Here is an 18,265-nt window from a genome sequence, read left to right on the forward strand (position 1 = left end):
AGTTACAAGAAAAAAACCGGTTATTTTCTTCTGACACAGACTGTAAATAGAGTAGATGATCCCTTCTTTGTAAGTTTGTCAGCAATCTAATTTTCTTCAATACTAAAATGATCCGGTACCCAGAAAATCTAACTTGATTGGTCATGCAAGTGTTTTAAGTCTTACATCACCAGTTAAGTGGTATACCTGGTTAGATCCGAGGGCCTATCATCAACCGCTAGACTGTCAAATAAGACAGCAATATTTCATCTGTGTCTGATGTTATCATAAATTGGTTTATCTTAAAAATTTCAGATATGCCCAGCCAATTATGTTCTGAAAATGTTATATAGGACTAAACTTTTGTTGCATGATATCTTTTTGAACTTTTGATGTCCTTCGGAACCTCATTGGTTCGTAAGATTACCGATCATCCCACTACAAAAGTTCTTTCGGTCCAGTTTAACAAAGCGTGCAGTAGTTCTTTTCTGGTGTCAATCCGTGCAAGGAAGAGTTCTTCTCCCCTTGGCCCTTACCTCATGAAATACATGGCGTAGTTAACGGATTCACTGGATCTTCATTCGCTGCTCTATGCCTATGTCACTATAAAAGTCATACTGTCCATCGTTTCATCGTCGGAATCTTACTCTGTAACACTTCAAGCTCTTCATAATCGGATGTTGTCTTCATCCAAATTCTTGCGTCATACAATTCTGTAGTTTTTGTTCGCCGAAGTTGGCCTTCACTACCCGATTGTATACTTAGTTCGGAGTAGCACTTGTTAAAAAGAGTGAGACTCCGCTATTAATAGCTGGTTTACAATCAGATAAACGAAGTCCGCTTCAGTTTACTTCGTGCTTATAAACCCGGAATTGTGGCATCGCTCTTCCTTTGGATTAGGCAAGCACACTTAAATTCCAATCATAAAGGTCATTAGTCCTTGTAGGAGTTAATATACATATGTCCTTACCGACTTCTCACCTTCGAATTTGAATATATCAGCCCGCAACCGGCGATTTTCGTAGGTTTGTTGTATATATTTAGTTGCACCTTGGCTACAAATATTTCGTCATATTCGAGTACCAAATGATGCGAAATCGGAGTACTCATCTTCGCTCAGATTTCCTCTGATGTAACTATATAATCGATTGGAAAGGTATTCCATTCAAAATATACTATATTTTTCTATCTATTCGGGGCTTTGTTTTGTCGGGTTCTAAGTATAGAGATATATAATTCCACACTTCTTACAAAATATATGTAAAATTAAAAAAACGAATTTTCTACGCACATTGTCTAGGCTACAGGATATTGCAAATATGAAGATTTATGCAAGGCTGGCATTTAGCGCATCAAGGCGCCACTTTACCTGATACCGGCATCAGAGCTATAACAGATATTTGCTTACGAGTACAAACTAACAAATAACAACTCAATGAAAAACTTTCTTCAATTGCGGAACCTAGCGTGCGGAGTCACTTGACAAATGGCTCATACACTTTTGCCGGGAACGCGTATATAAAACACCAAATGTCTACTCACTTCCCGTACACCGGAAATTCGTCCAACAAGGTCCTTACTTGGCACTACTTCATTAAGTTACACGCTGCCAGTTTGAGCATTCAGAAGTTTACGACACTTCCTCTCCCACGGTCTGACATTTATTGGACGAAGGACACTTCCACCTCTTCTCTATGGAGCTTGAGAGTCTCAGTTCCATGAATATCAATAGTCGGAGGAAATTTTCTGTGGTTGTGTATGAATTGTTTTTAAGGGGGAGGGATAACTGTATAATAAAGAAATCCATTATTTCCTCGGTAGATGGCTGTAGTGATCAAATGATCTAACAATTTAAAGCTCATGCTCGTTGTCAAGGCCACATTTCACATTAAAAACATTTTTTGTTGTTTTTTGTTTATCCCAGTTGTGAGTGTCAGAGTGTTAACAATGGAAATCAACAAAGGGAGCGGTACATTTTTCAGTATTTAGATGAACTTCGCACAGCAAGCCGCCGTCGAAAAAGTCGATAAAATCACAGAAATAATCTAGGTTGACCGGCTGTTATTACTCATAGTATCGCCCACTAGCTAAAGATCGACCATAAAACAGTTTTAAACCATTTGCGCAAAAATGTTTACGTTAAAATAATGGATTTCTTTTCCCCCAAATTAATATATTTGAATAAGCGAATCCAAGTTTCTTCCAACTGCAGTATTCAGAAAAAAAGAAAAATTAGTAGTTTACTTTTACAGCCTTATATTATATGTATATACTCGTATATATGGGCTTTTTTGGGTGTTTGGTCGAGCTCCTCCTTTTATTTGTGGCGCGCATCTTGATGTTGTTTTCACAAATGGACAACTGTAGGCCCTGTTTTAAACCAAATCCGAAAAGCAGATATTTTTTTTGTGAAGAGTTTTTTCGTGGCAGAAATACACTCGAAGGTATGCCATGCCGAGGGGCGACCGCAATTAGAAAAACTTGTTCTCTTCATTTTACTGTTTCACAGAGATTCGAACCTACGTTCTCCGAATTCCCAATGGTAGTTCGGCTATGGAGGCCTTTTTCATACAAAAAAAAAATTGAGGTACAGAAAGAGAACTTATGGAACTTGAAAATCTGAGTTCAATTAATGCCAGAAACCCGATGAAAGGTTTTTAAGGAAAGGATGTCTCTATCTACTTTTTTTGTACGAAAAATTTTGCAAATACAGTAGGTTCTGTTTTTATGCGGTAGATACGTTCCGCAAGAAACAGCATAAAAAAAACAGCATAAAAAAGCTACTAGTTCTATAGTAAAACTATAGATACGTTTCAAAAGTGCTAAAACCGCATAATCTGAAATAATGTAATAAAATCGCATAAAAAAGGGCACTAGTCCCATATTATAACTATAGATACGTTCCATGGACCGCATGAATCTGAAATAATTAAATAAAATCGCATAAACAAAATATTGTATTTTTGAAAATTATATCTTTATTTAAGAAACGTCAGAATCGAAAAATAAATTTAAGTCAGAAATAAAATCAGACAATACCCACATGTTGCGCGTTCGTTTAGGATTTGACGTAAAATCACTTTCGTCACTTGAGGAAATGTACACGTCTGATCTAGATGGTGATGCAGGCGGTTCAATACTTGTAGGGTTAGCATTTCTTATGTAATCTGTGAACAGTTTTTGCTTAGCTGGCTTAGAATCTTGTTTATATGTACAATTCCCGATAAGTCGACATGCATTTTGTAATTTAAAAAACAAACCGCACTATTTCAAAACCGCATAAAAACAGAACCTACTGTACGTATTTTTTTCAAATAACATTTGCACACAGTACGCTATGAAGAATTTTTAAACGGCGAAGTTCCCTATATCGTGATTTCACTGTAGTTTACGTTCATATCAATCTTGTTTGGAATATTATTTCACCCTCTCCAGTACTAAAACGCTATACTATGCTACTACACTTGTATGTATATTATGTATGTGTGCATGTGTCTAAAAAATTCCTACATCGTTACAGCCTAAACCTTCTGACAAATTTGCGCCTAGAAACAATAGGACCACGTGTTCGAGTGAGGCGCTTCTGAATATTCTACATAATAAAAATCACTTAATTAACAGAAAAAAACTCTTCAACACTTTTTATTTCTCATTTCCTCTCACTTTCGCTAATTCATGTCGCTTTTAATTTCCGTTTCAGATTTTTGCTGGCGTTTAATTAAAAACGTATAATCAGTATTTGACGACGACGACAAGTGACTTATTTGCTGATTTCGCTGTTTGCTGCCGACAGATACAAGGGCAAGCGAGATTAGTGAGAGGTAGAAGCCGAATAATTCCGCCATAGTCACAGAGTGAAGGTTATTGATGTCCATGGCATTGATGGCCAAACCAAACCCTATCGAAATTTCGACCGAAAGAGGAGGCACTCGGTAAACGGTGATTGGCATTCGGAAAAGAAGAAAAATAGCAATCACTGTGGGTAAAAGAAAAATCGTTCAAAGAAAACAGAAAATCAGATAATCAGTATTATTCGGCTGCATGGCAATCAACGATAAATAACGGCAGTATCAAAGGAAGTGGCAAGAGCAGGCGGGCGTTGAGCGTTGCAGGTGAAATTGTTACTGATTGCTGGCAAGGACAACCTTCAGACATGTATTGCTTGTGATTTGGAGAAGGCACACACATACATATATACGTGGCACTGAAATTGTTATCGAGTTGGAAAGAGTAAAAGTTGCCACAATGAGGGCAATGGTAAACATGCAATTGCCACAGCCACAGCTATGGCAACTAAAAGTGAAAATGCCAATACCAGTCAGACGTGCAGCGACGATTAAGGGTCTGAGCGATAAATTGCTGACCCAAAGTTCATTCAATGTCCTTTGCAAATTTTACGGAAGCAGCTGCAACAACAATAATTACAACAAAAGCAAAACCAACAACAAGAACAATAGTTCAGTTCGTAATTGTCAGCAGCCATTGTGGAAGCAGTAAATAGCAGGAAAAAGTATTAAAACGGCAAAGGAAGAAAAGCAGGAGTTCAAAATTTATTCAATCATTCAGCTATTTAAGGTGTACGAAATGTGCAAATCCTACTACCTCCAGGCAATTAAATCTCCAGACAGCCGAAGTAAACACCTTATGAAGCTGAGGTGAAAAGCCCAAAGGCTGTTTGTTAACAGATTGCTAACAATTTGGCCCAAGTAGATAAAAGAGCAACAAACAATATTTTTGCCCAACACAGGAAACGTTTGAACCCTTCGTAAAACTACAATTACTGGCGGCATTTCATAGCGCACAGCTACATACATACATACATACATATATTGCAACAACAACGCCCCCACTACTCAATCAACACCAATTTCAGCCACAAAACCAACAACAACTGCAGCGTGAGCAACGGCCAAGTCGCCGCCTATGATAGACGCACGATGTGCACGAACGTTGCAGCTGCCGCAGCGAGTAGCAGCAGCAATAAAAACAAAAATGAAAAATCTGATAGCAGTAGAAGTTACAATAATAGCAACCACTATGTTAGCAGCGGTAGTCGACGTAACAGCGTAGCAACCACAATCGCCGCCAGCTTAGCTGTAATCACTTATTTTGGCCATCCGGGCGCCACGCAAAGTTTTGCCGCCACGTCGACGACGAATGCGGCACCAACGCAAGGTGAAGCCAATACGGGCAGCTTTGCAACGACGGCAACAACAACGGTGGCAGCTACAGCAGAAGCAAATGCATCCGCTTATACGGTCCACGCTGCAAGCTTGAGTACAACTTCCAATGCAACAACGACTGCAACCACCTCCGCCAGCGTGGGCGCATCCTCGACGACTGTCAAGCGAAATGCGAAATATTTCAGCGACAATGGTTATGCAGCTGCAGCTACAACAGCATCAAGTGCAACTGTAACAGCAAGTGCCTTGGCCACCAGCATCAGCCAAACGGAAGCGACTTTCAGCGCGTTGATGCTCAATGACACACACATAGATAACTACAATGGCAGCTATGGCATTGGCAGCATTTATGGTAGTGATACCACTTTCAATAATAATAGCACCAACAACAACAACAACATTAACTTCACTGCACTCAACATCACCGATATCGTTTTGCAAAACAACAGAGATAAGTGGTTGAGTTTGTCGATATTCATCGTGAAAGGTTTCATATTTGCAATGATTATCTCGGCAGCGGTGTTGGGCAATGCGTTGGTAATCATTTCGGTGCGGCGCAATCGGAAATTACGGTAAGTAAATAGTATGAAGCATAATTAATGATGAACCAGGAAGGAATAGGAAATAAAGAAAATATGCAAAGCCGCGATTTTATTGCAAGAAAACGCCCTAAGGGTTGCGCGCGAATTCACCTCCAATTACGAGATTAAACATACATTCGATTCAGTGAAAAGGGATACAAACTTTTATTTGCCGTTGTTTTATATTCAGAGGGCATGCTTGTGAGGGCGTATCAAAAGCTAACGTTTGACTTTACTTGTTTTTTCTGCTTTTTATTTTTCAATAACTTTCAATAACAAAAAATATAAAAAGTGAGGTAAAATTATGAAATACGAACTACGAAAAAATATGGCTCAGTCTTTGATATCGAATTGCAATGATGTTGAGCTGATAGTGGTTCAACTTGTGTCGAGCAACGGTCGAAAATGTTTTTTTTTTTTTTTTAACTAAATGGGAGTTGACACATTTTCCAGGCTATAGGTTGATGTTGAAAACGGGTGAAATCGGACTAAAACTACACCGAATTGCCAAACCTCCGATATTTTTATTTTATTCTTTAATTTAATTTTCATTTATTCAGTCAATTGAATACTAAACTCTTACAGACTATAAAACAAAAATACTTAAAACTAATTTACCTATTTGATTAACAAAATCAACATTAGGAAATGCTATTAGATTATTTGCACAACAAACCGGCATTCCTTGGTGACCTTAAGATAGCCTTTATAAAAATCGATAGAGTGACAAGAATACAGGCAACGAAGGCAAAGGTGTCTTCACAAGCACAAAGACAAGCATTGAAGAGGTCTTAAAAAAGGTCCCTAGATTTTCGAAATTGTTTAGAAATTCAAGTATCTCTGTCTCTATTAAAGAATTCTTGCCGCGAACCGATGCTATTTTGCGTTACAAAGCCACCTAAAATGTCGCATTCTTGGAAGACCAGCGAAAATAACAGTTTAGTGTACTCTTATCGTGCCAGCACTTATATGTATAGGCTAGTGAAACTGAGACACAAAACAAGGATGATAAGCAAACACTCCAAGTTTTTTAGCATAAAATCCTGCAAAAAATATTTGGTACTGTTTGCGAAAACGGTATTTGGAGAATATGATTCAATCGCTTAACCGCCTACGATGGGATGGTCACATTATAAGTATACCCACCGAAGAAAATCTTACTGAGTACGTGCAGAAGAAGTTCTCATCCGAGGCTAGAAACTCAACATAGAATCTTTCTTGCCCACAAGCGCTACTTTGGACTAAGTAGGCAACTGAGCAGTAAAGTCCTCTCTCGACGAACAAAATTAACACTCTACAAGACTCTCATCATGCCCGTCCTAACGTATGACGCAGAAGCGTGGACGATGACAACATCCGATGAAGCGACGCTTGGAGTTTGAGAGAAAGACTCTGCGTAAGATTTTTGGACCTTTGCATGTTGGCAACGGCGAATATCACAGGCGATGAAACGATGAGCTGTTCGAGCTTTACGACGACATAGACATAGCGCAGCGAATAAAGATCCAGCGGCTTCGCTGGCTGGGTCATGTCGTCCAAATGGATGCAAACGCTCCGGCTCTGAAATTATTCGATGCGGTACCAGTTGGTGGTAGCAGAGGAAGAGAAAGGCTTCCTCTGCCTTAGAAAGGTCAGGTGGAGAAGGACTTGGCTTCACTTGGTGTGTCCAACAACGCCGGTTAGCACGAGAAAGAAACGAACTGTCGCGCTTTGTTAAGCTCAGGCAAAGAGGCAAAGGAAGACCAAAACTCCGATGGTTGGATGGCGTCGATCAGGACGATGTGGTATTTGGTATACGTGGTTGGTATACTCAAGCCAGGGAAAAATCTAACTGAAGACAAATGTTACAATAAGTCAAAACCCGGACTGGCTTGTTGCGCTAACAATGATCATGATGATATAATCTTCTTCTTGATTGGAGTGATAACCGCTTAAGTGGTTTTGACCGGGTTTAACAAAGCCCGCCAGTCGGGCATCAGGCAATGTCAATCCAACTTTTCAATCTCATTTTGCTATTCCACTCTCGGCTGCGATGCTTGGGATCGTTGACTTCTTGAATCTTAACTGGTTGCTAACAGTTCGTTGAAGTTGTCGATTATAAGCAGTACACCAAGATCGATGTATCCAACTAAGTATTCACCCAAAAGCGAATTTCATCTGTGAATATTACGTTTGCCCGATTCCATTCTGAATTTTGCCTTAGCCACTGCAAGTATTTTTTCAATGTGTAGTAATGAAAGCTGCGGCTTTTCGAAATGCTCTAGAATTTGAGGTCTTCTGCACGCAAACGTCTTCGAATTGTGTTTTTGGGTACGTTAACACAACTTTTCCTTAAAACTACCTCAGCTTCACCCAACGATAAGTTTGGCCTTATCACAAACAAATAAATGAACTTCTGATCTTACTTTGGGGATGTATCTTTTATTTGGGGCTCTAGTTCGGGAAAGTCGTCAACGTTTTTAACTTCTATATACCATTGCATACATTTATTTATAAACGTCTTCGTCTTCTTCAAATATTTTGCTGCAGATGCACGTGACATTTTTATACCTTTAGTAGTGTACACAGGAGCGCTGCTGCAAATCGTTATTCGTATGCGGAACTTATGTTATAAAAACAACCTATGTTTTCTAAAATTCAAGGTATTGCACAATGGGTATTGCGAAAAATATACGCCTATTTAGCAGCATTTAAATTTATAACTGTAGATTTGAATGTCGCCAGTCACGTTTCTACAAGACAGACTTTGTGCATTGATGACGATGAATATCACAGCAAATATACTAGGTTCTTAAGTAAGTTTTGCCGTTCGAAAAGAAAAACACTACCATTAATATCATCAGTACACTTATTCCAACGAGATTCCAATTTATGAATTCCATCCCTGAAGTGACAATCTGGAAGAGCTGCAAACTACGCTTCCACAGCTGCTATGACCTCATCATTTGAAGAACAACGCTTTCCACGCATGCATTTTTTTAGCTCTGTGCACAGATGGAAGTCGCTAGGTGCCGAATCTGATGAATACGGTGGATGCTCCAACAATTCGAATTTTAATTCATGGATTTTCGCCATTGTTAAAATGCTCTTCTGTCGCGGTGCATGAAAAATAATATTTTCCTTTTGCAAACTCGGTCTGTTTTCACGAATTTTTTCCTTAAGCTGGTCTAAAAGATTACAATAATGTTCATAGTTTATTGTCTTACCACTTTAACCAGTTTACAAGTAGTCCACAGACAAAATTCCTTTCCCATCCCGAAGAACTTATGCTAAAACCTTCTTGGCGGATTTCCCGGCAAGAACTCATTTTGGAGCCGTACAACTAGGTTCACACAACTCTTTAGCCACATATTTTGATTTAGGAATATGGTGATACACCCAAGTCTGATCCATAGTGATTAATCGACGCGCAAAACCCACTTTATCCTTTCGAAAATGCTGTAAATGTTACTGAGAAATTCACATTCAAATGTGTTTTTGTTCCATTGTTAGCGGTTGTGGGCGCTCATTGTGCACAAAGCTTTCTGAAACGCAATATTTCAGTCAGAATATTGCCTAGGGCTTCTACTAAATCTCTTTCAGTCACTCGACGATTTGCCGATATGATACGTTTTGGACATATTTTCCACTACGTTGTTTTTGGACGTCATTGACGAGGATCGTTTTCAAGACTTGTACGACCACATTTAAATTCCGCAACCCATCTTTCTATTGTACTAATTGATTGCGAAAAGTCCTTATACATTTTTGACATTCGTTCATAAATTTCTTTTGCTTTTAAACATTGCAAAAATAAAAATTTCATCACTGTAGGAGACTTGATTTTTTTTCCATTGTAGAAAATACTGTGACACGTCGATACTAAATGGCTTGTAAACAAAAACTTAATTGACATATTGACATGAAACTTCTCACACTTTCATATGAGGAGTGTACCAACATAACAAAAAACATGTAGGCTTGTAGCAGTGCCCGCAGAGCCTTTGGTAAAACTTGGGGTCTGAAATCTGCTTTGGTCCTATGGATGTATACAGCACTTATCAGACCAATCATCAATTACGCCTCTGTGATCTGGTAGCGACGGACTATGGTTAAGTCCACGCTCCAGGAACTATACAGGCTGCAAAGAAGTGTATGTTTATGCCTTACGAGTGCCATGAGTAAACCTCGGGCGATGCTCTAATTCTATGCTTGATTTGCTCCCCTTGGATCTTAAGATACAACTTGAAGCAATAAAAACAATGTGTAGACTCCAAAAATATGGTTTCTTACACGAGGGCGGAACTTCGGGACACAAAGAAATCTTTAAGTTGATATCTGAGCAGTATCCACTGTTCTTAGCACCTAAAGACGACCTGATACCCATAGTTTCATTTGGAAGGAAATTTGATGTCAGATTGCGTGAGCAATGGAGCATCCAGAATGCATTCAAGGAGGTTAGATGGATATTTTCTTTACCGATGGATCCAAGAATGAAATAGGGCCTGGAGGCGGATGGTATTTAAACGATAATAATAAGTATCACTTTGCTATAAGAAAAATGGCAATTTTTTTATAAACGGAAATTTTTGCCACCCTGAAAGTAGCCGAATGGATAATCGAGAGGAGATGAAGCAGGAGAATGTAAGAAGAAGCTTAATTCTGTTGCAAGACGGAACAGGCTTATACTTATATGGATTCCAGGACACTCCGGTGTTCAAGGAAACGAAATTGCCGATGAATTTGCCAATCGTGGATCGGCGGTTCCCCCACAAGAGCCAGAGCCAATAATCGGAATCGGTTCCGCAGGAATCATGAATTGGATCAGCGGTATTATTACAGGGCATAACCCATGGAGTCCGCATATGACCACTATTGGAATCATCGAGAACCCAATGTGCCTGTCTTGCTTAGAGGAGGCGGATAGCACTGAGCACTTTCTCTCTGAGTGTCCTGCCTTTGTTAGAGCAAGACTATGAGTTTTGAGTTCCGATGTCGTGAGAATGAGTAATATTCGTTTTCTAAAACTGGAGGATATTTACAGATTTACCAAAGAATCTTAAAATTTCTCACAGGAGGTAGTTACTGTCTCTGTCTCTATTCTTTTCTATCTCTTTCTCTGATACTTTTCTTCTTTCTACCTTGATTATCTACCCTCCAGAGCTCTAAACACAATGGGCTTTTTAGCCTGAGTGTTTTAGGAGCCACCAAATGTCCTGGTGCTCCTGGGTTCGACCAATGCAAATTTCAATTCCAGCAATGCCCGCAAAGCTTATTGAACAACCCAGTAGCTGCTAGCAAAAATTTAAGGTTCGATGAAGCGGCATCTTAGATTCAATTTTTTTAGAAACTGATTTTCCTTGAAATGGAATACAGTTGCGTTATGAATACATGACCTTCTGCCTCCAACAATATTACTTGTTTTGTTTTTTGTAAAACGGGTTACTTTAAAACCGAGTGCGCTGTCTTCTATACGTGCACGGAGTATATTGTGTATGTACATAGTTCTTAAAAGGCGAAACAGTTTAAGATATAATATTTTAAAATATCCTACCACCTATAAAGTAATTCCACCGCTCATCAACTTAATACTCATTTATTTAAGTAACTTCTAACACATGTGAAGGTAAACCCACTAGTCGGGCTATTCTCAACTAAACGCACTCATTACAATCAATAAATATGCCCTCGAGTAGAATTTTTAAATTCCCCCTTTCACTAGTAATCAAACTCTTACCACTAAATGCGTTGCTGCGTTGCAATGTCGAACGAGGCTGTTATGCCAGTGCATCTTCGCCTGTCCTCGATGAACTGTAAATAACCTTCCACTTCATCATTATACTTACGACCTCATTAACTTGCATTTACACAAGCCAGACTAGCGACAAAAACAATGAAGTAAATGCCAAGGCGTACAACCCAAGCACTACTACTAACACGCGGGAAATGAAAGTAACACAAACACACTCACAGTTTGTTGCATGGGAAGTGAACACGTGGCCGAAAGAAAGGGCGGAAATAAAATGAAATTTGCGAGAGTGAAACTGAATCAAGACGTCCAGTAGGCAATAATGAAGATACAGAAGAAAAACACACAAATGCAAGAAAAACAAATATTCTACGTTGTGGCAGTAGTAAAATGAGGCTATAATAAACAGTTATAGGACATAGAACGAAGAAAGCATAATAGCAGCAACTGAGTGTGTACAGTTACATAGTCACATAAATATGTAAAATATGAGGAAACTAAGAAAACTTGAGAAGCGCCAGAGTTACCACCTCTTAGAATGCCAAGCATAAGACCATCGTTTATTCTACGGTGCACAGAGTCATCGATCTAAGCAGCTGATGTACAATACTTTCGTCCTATTTACATATTTCTATGCTCACTCTTCTGAGCACATACCGTTATCAGACCTATCCACCTTTACAAGAATATAGTCTGGTGAACAGCTCTGGACTAAACTACGACTATAAACGTAAATGTATCAGCGGCGCTCATTGAACCACACCCTCTTATGCTCTAAATACTATTTTCTTCATACCTCCCTTAGAGTTGATTTGTAAACAGAATGCAAGTAACACTGCTGTACGGTTTGCCGGAAAAACTGCTTACAGTTCTTTACTTATGGCTCAAAGGTTGATGATAATGTTGGCTCTGTGATCTATTGTAAGAAGTCAAAATTAAGCGTTTCGACTCGTTTTCCGTATCAGTATAGCGTATTTCAGGCTGAAATTCTAGCCATTTATGAGGTAACTGTCAGGTTTGGAAAAAATGTGTCTACCTTTAAAGAAATATATATTTATTCTGGTAGCCAAGCGGCTATTAAATCTTTTGGTGGGGTTTTCATATGCCATCCATCCCTTCGCAGAATATTTCCGCATTCGTTTAATATGGGCGCCAGTTCATAGTGACATACAAGGGAATTAGGTAGGTAGGGGAAATGGTTGAAGTGCCATGTAATGTAATATGATATTCAAAACCATCGGTGGTGTGGTTTTCATGGCGCCACATATTGCTGATGCATCTTTCATTGAAGGGGCTGCTGAAGGGACTTTATGGAAAACATTGAAAGAAGGTAGAGATGTAGGTAGGTTACCGTATTTAAAGAAGTCTCGGATCTAACTGCTTATACTAAAGGGCATTTTATGCTTGGTTCGGTATGTAGAGCTTTCAAATTGATTATTGACGAAGTCATGATGGCAAATAAATAAATGGATAAATAAATAAATATAGAGAGACCACCCAAGTAATGTTTTCAAGAAAGGACTTATTTTCCAATTAGCTGAAAAGCTAAGAGAAAACTATAGAGACGATGTCGAGAACACCTCGATCCCCATATCGAAAATGCATGGTGTTGACGTACGGAAGAATTGTCAAGTTCAAGCATTACTCTAGAGAAAATATATTACATATTGTACTAAATGGAATAAAAATGTTTACGGAAAATGTATTTTTAAAACAGAGTTTATATGTAAAAGATGCTTTCCATAAAGTTTTAATAATAATATATTAAATCTTTTATTTGAATTGATTTGGCTCTCTTCAGTAAAACTAGCTCTACAAGTATCAGGTCAGTCCATAAGTTCGTGCGTATTTTACCCATAATTTCACTTTTGTACGATTTCTGCATACAAAAAATTATTCGCGGAATATAACGGAACTATTTATATTTTCTTTGATATATTGTGCATTCAACAAGTGATTTTAATCGCGGACAGATACACGTGTTGTTAAAAAATAAAATGGAATCTTCGAACGCGTATAAGAGGCATATTTTGTAAAAATGCAAAAACTGCTCCTGCAGAAATAAACGCTGTTCACGGAGAGGATACCGTGAGTGTAGGGACTGCGCCAAACTGGTTTTCAAAATTCCGAAGTGGTAACTGCGACGTGGTGGATGCCCCACGCGCTGGTCCTCCTGAAGTCTTTAATTCCGACACCTTGCTCGAACTCGTGAAAGCTGAACCAAATTTGACAGTCGATATGATATCTCAGAGAGGTTAAATTCATCGCATGGAACAGTTCACAGGCACCTGGTTCAGTTGGGAAAGGTTTCAAAGCTGGGAAAATGGGTTCCGCATAGACTTTCCGTCGGCAACCTTCAGCGGAGAGGTAATGTGTGTTCTCAGGCTGCTGCAACTGCTTGAAGATGAAAGTTTTTTGAACCGTATCGTTACTGGTGATGAAAAATGGGTCCTATACAATAATCCTATTCGCAAACGCCATTGGTTAGATAAAGATGAAACACCAGAACCGACTAGAAATGGCCTTCACCCCAAGAAGATTCTCCTTTCTATTTGGTGGGGTATGGCCGGTATTGTTTATTATGAACTTCTGGAACCAAACCAGACGATAACTGCTGACACTTAAAAAAAATCGACCGTCTTTAGTGAATAGATGCAAAGTTTTGTTTCACCACGACAACACAAGACCTCATACCGCAAGGCAAACATTAGGCAAGCTGAACGAGCTCGGATGGGAGCTAATGCCGCATCCACCATACTCCCGGATATTGCACCTTGTGATTATCACCTTTTCCGAGGACTTCGAACCCATATGAGTAATAAGAACTACTCCTTAAAAGAAGCTATAAAAAGGGATATCGAAGCGTATTTTGGCTCCAAGGACAAAAAATTTTTTGAGCAGGGAATTAAAAATGTTTACTCAATGTTGGGAAGACATTGTAAATAATGAAGGAAAATATATTATTGATTAATAAATACTTTAAACATCTTTTTTATTAATTTTAAAACTACCTTTAAAAAACGCTCAGTCCATAAGGACCTGATATTATCAACACCCTAAATTTCATGTTAATATGCTAACTTCTCTAACTTTTATTTTTACCAAAACCTTCATTAAAAAATTGCTGCATTACTAGCAAAAAATGAGTTAGCGCCTTCTATATAATATTATACTATGAACATATTCATGTTCCTCATTCAAAATCTACACAAAGCGGCTCTCATCATCATTATAATTATCATCAAGCATTCAAATGTAAAAGGAAAGCTGAAAATGAAGAAACTGAAAGTATTGCAATTGCAGTTTCTCACCGCTCTGTCTCTCTCTTTGTGTGCTATCTGTGAACATGCGCTTCTCTTTAACAATTCCGTTTGATTTTTATGACCTGCTGTGTTGCCAAACGCCTACAGCTGCGGCCTTGAACAGAATTTACGCCTCCAACTAGAGTACGTATTTCAAAGTGTATGGAAGGATGTACGCAAATAAAATTTATGCTCACGCATACACACACAGATAACGTGCACTGGTACAATTAAAAAAGTTACAACACTAAATACAAACTTATTTTTTCGAGCTTGAACGACACTTTAAAATAGCATTGTTGACTATGTATTCATATTTTTTACTTCCTATGCCGACCCCAATGGGCTTAATTACTCGTATATATAGAGTTATACAAAAGTACAAGTCGTGTAACTTAAGAATACCCTGAAAATCATCCAGAAAATATTTTACAAAATATTCGTCCTTATGCAGAAAAAAGAGTGTTTAGTTCAGGTTAAATTTTCTGTATAAAAGCTGAGTTTTCCATGCGCCCAAAAATCGCTTAAATCGTTATACCTTACGCACGAAGTGAACTTCACCTCTAAAGCAGATATTAGAGTCACGTAGAAAAATGTTCAATATCAAACAAAGCTTGCTATTAAACATTTTATTCAAAACACATATTTTACTCAGAAACTTTATTCTGGTTGTCTTCGTGGTCGTAAAGCTCGTTGCAACGCCTGCGATATTCTCCGTTGCCAACGTGCAAAGGTCCAAAAATCTTAAGCAGAATCTTTCTCTCAAACACTCCAAGTATCGCTTCATCGGATGTTGTCATCGTCCACGTTTCTTCGCCATACGTTAGGACGGGCATGATGAGATCCTTGTAGAGTGTTAGTTTTGTTCGCCGAGAGAGGACTTTACTACTCAGTTGCCTACTTGGTCTAAAGTAGCACTTATTGGCAAGAGAGATTCTACGTTGGATTTTCAGGCTGGCATTGTTATAGGTGTTATACTGGTTCCTAAATAAACGAAATCTTTTACAACATCCAAATCATAACTGTCAACAGTAACGTGGGTGCCGATACGCGAGTGTGCCGACTGTTTGTTTGATGAGAGGAGGTACTTCGTTTTGTCCTCGTTCACCACCAGATTCATTCGCTTTGGACTAACATTAATACCTGCAAAATAACTAAACAGTAGCCCAATTTCAACAAATCCTGAACTTTTTTACAAGTTTTTAAGAAAGCTACGAGCATACATATTCAGAATTACGTCAACAATAATCAGCCACAACAAGAAGCCAAGGAAACCAAGAATGCTGGGGGAATTCGCGCTGGTTGACTTGAAAGAAATTGCAGAAAAGAAAGTAGACAGGTTCATAGTCAAATCAAGATGGTTCGACTAATAAAAAACAATGGTTCTACAAGTGTTGTATCAAATGGCACATTTTGTGCTAATTGGGTGTGTATGTGTATTGACCCTACAAGTTTCTGCGTACAGGTTCCATACCTGCGGGCATATATCGTAAAGTCCTTCGATAGTATCCACTCTTCCCACTACCTTCATAAGTAGTTCAGAAAAATATGCAATAGTCCGATATTTACAAAGTGAGATGGCGGATATTCGAATGCCCTCTGGCACTGCTCGTTTTTTTCCGAAACGATTGTAGTGAAGGCCACGTTTTCTGCGCTCTCAACTGTATTCGAGCAACTGGAGCAAAAAAGCTGTCAGCAAGTTGAAAAGGGTGTAAGTATTCCAAGAAGCAACTGTATCCGGTGAGTGAGTTAGGTAATAGTCGATTTCGCCATGCTTCCTATTCATCCGCTCTTCGAGATTTGGTAGCTTATTGGTATAAAGCATGATGCAAAAATTTAGACCGTTATATGGCAACTAACCAACCCACAGCAATTGCCCTGCCTCTCAGTAACAGGGTCGATGAGGAATTATTCAGCAGCAGCGGTGAAGTAACTCAGATGTATGTAGTCTTCCTCACATTTTTATACAAATAACATCCGCTTCGAAAAAACTGTAATTGTGATTATATCGCAGGACTTCTTTTAATCACAATTCTAGAGAATATTTGGGAAATATCTGATTTTCTATGGAAATCTACTTCAGCAGGTAATTCATAGTAAAATTTCGCGATCTAAAGGTTTAGATGCACATTACAGTAACTCACAGACCAATCGAAGATGGAAAAGACAACGAACAGGTTTATATATATACATATATATAATATATAGGTATATAGACCGCACTCCAAACTTTCTGTTGCAATGGGGAAATGACTCACTGTGTTGCAGGCTGAAGTGTGATCAATCTCGAACCCGAATTTGAATGATGCAGTCACGGGATCTTTTCATACAGCCAAGTTGCTATCAATACCCTCTTTAATACACTTTTCAGCAACTGATAGTAAAAAACATAATCATGTTATGCCGGATATCTGACCAAAGAGAACCGGGCGCAATGAAGTCGTCGACGAGCTGAGAAGAGGAGGATTCGCAAACCTCTGTATGAGACAGAAATCATAATGTGGCTAGGCAGTTGTGAGTCATGTGGTCTATGTGGGCCAAGAACTATGTCACCTTAGCTCATCATCTTCCGGATTTAAATTTAATTAGTGGTAAATTGAGAGCGGAAAGGACTAAACTCGGAAGGGGTCTGGAGTATTTTGAAAGTAAATTAGGTTGCTTACGCTACCGGTCACAATTGACTGTGTTGTCATATGCCCTGGATATGTTTGAGAATAATGAGACGTCCGATCATGGTCGTTATTAAACAAAAGAGATTGAAATACTTCAACTCTTGTACAGTTAAATCAGTAAGGATGAAAAAATTATTTATTTATAACTGTTTTGTATTTATTAAAGAATCTTAGGTCATATTATGAGGATATATTATGCTTGATTTGCTCCCCTTGGATCTTAAGATACAACAGGAAGCAATAAAAGCAATGTGTAGACTCCATAAATATATACAACTTGGAAGGAAAGATGTTCTGTTGATGGTCGGTATTATTACAGGACACATGGGTGGCCAGCATATGACCACCATTGGAATCATTAGCGGTTCTATGCACCGGAATGACTCGGATCATTCATATATTTGGCCATAGCAAACACAAGTCAGAGACTGAGTAATATCTCAAATAATACAGTTTAGAATACATTTTGAGGTATCGCTAGAAGAATGTTTGTATTTAAATATAAATACTTCTATTATTTTAAACACAGCGCTATACATAAATAAATGTATATATGTATATTCGGATGGCCCAAAAAAAGTTCTTTTTTTTTTTTGCTTTACGCTACCACCATAATCATTTTTTTATTTCGAAAGCCAAAATTCAGAGAAATATTTCTTTATTTTTTTATTTAATATTTACCCGCCAACGCTTTGAAAATTCCATTTTTTTTTTCAAATAAATATTAAGGTCCCCATAAAAATTGGTTTTTTGTCCCCTCTTTAAATAAGGCATAGGGAATAAGTTTTGTCCAGTTGTTAAGGGATGTTAAAAAAATTTA

At 38.4% G+C, this 18,265-nt stretch overlaps 1 protein-coding gene across 1 annotated transcript in view; it reads left to right on the forward strand.

Moving 5' to 3' along the window:
- The first annotated feature begins 4,916 nt into the window (after window positions 1–4,916).
- LOC129248828 (octopamine receptor beta-3R) overlaps window positions 4,917–18,265 on the forward strand; it is a 55,384-nt gene continuing 42,035 nt past the window's right edge. Inside the window, exon 1 of the mRNA XM_054888442.1 lies at window positions 4,917–5,734. Coding sequence (XP_054744417.1) covers window positions 4,917–5,734 — 818 coding nt within the window. The remainder of the gene's footprint in view (window positions 5,735–18,265) is intronic.

This window comes from Anastrepha obliqua, chromosome 1 (genome assembly GCF_027943255.1).
Source record: "Anastrepha obliqua isolate idAnaObli1 chromosome 1, idAnaObli1_1.0, whole genome shotgun sequence".
Lineage (NCBI taxonomy): Eukaryota > Metazoa > Arthropoda > Insecta > Diptera > Tephritidae > Anastrepha > Anastrepha obliqua.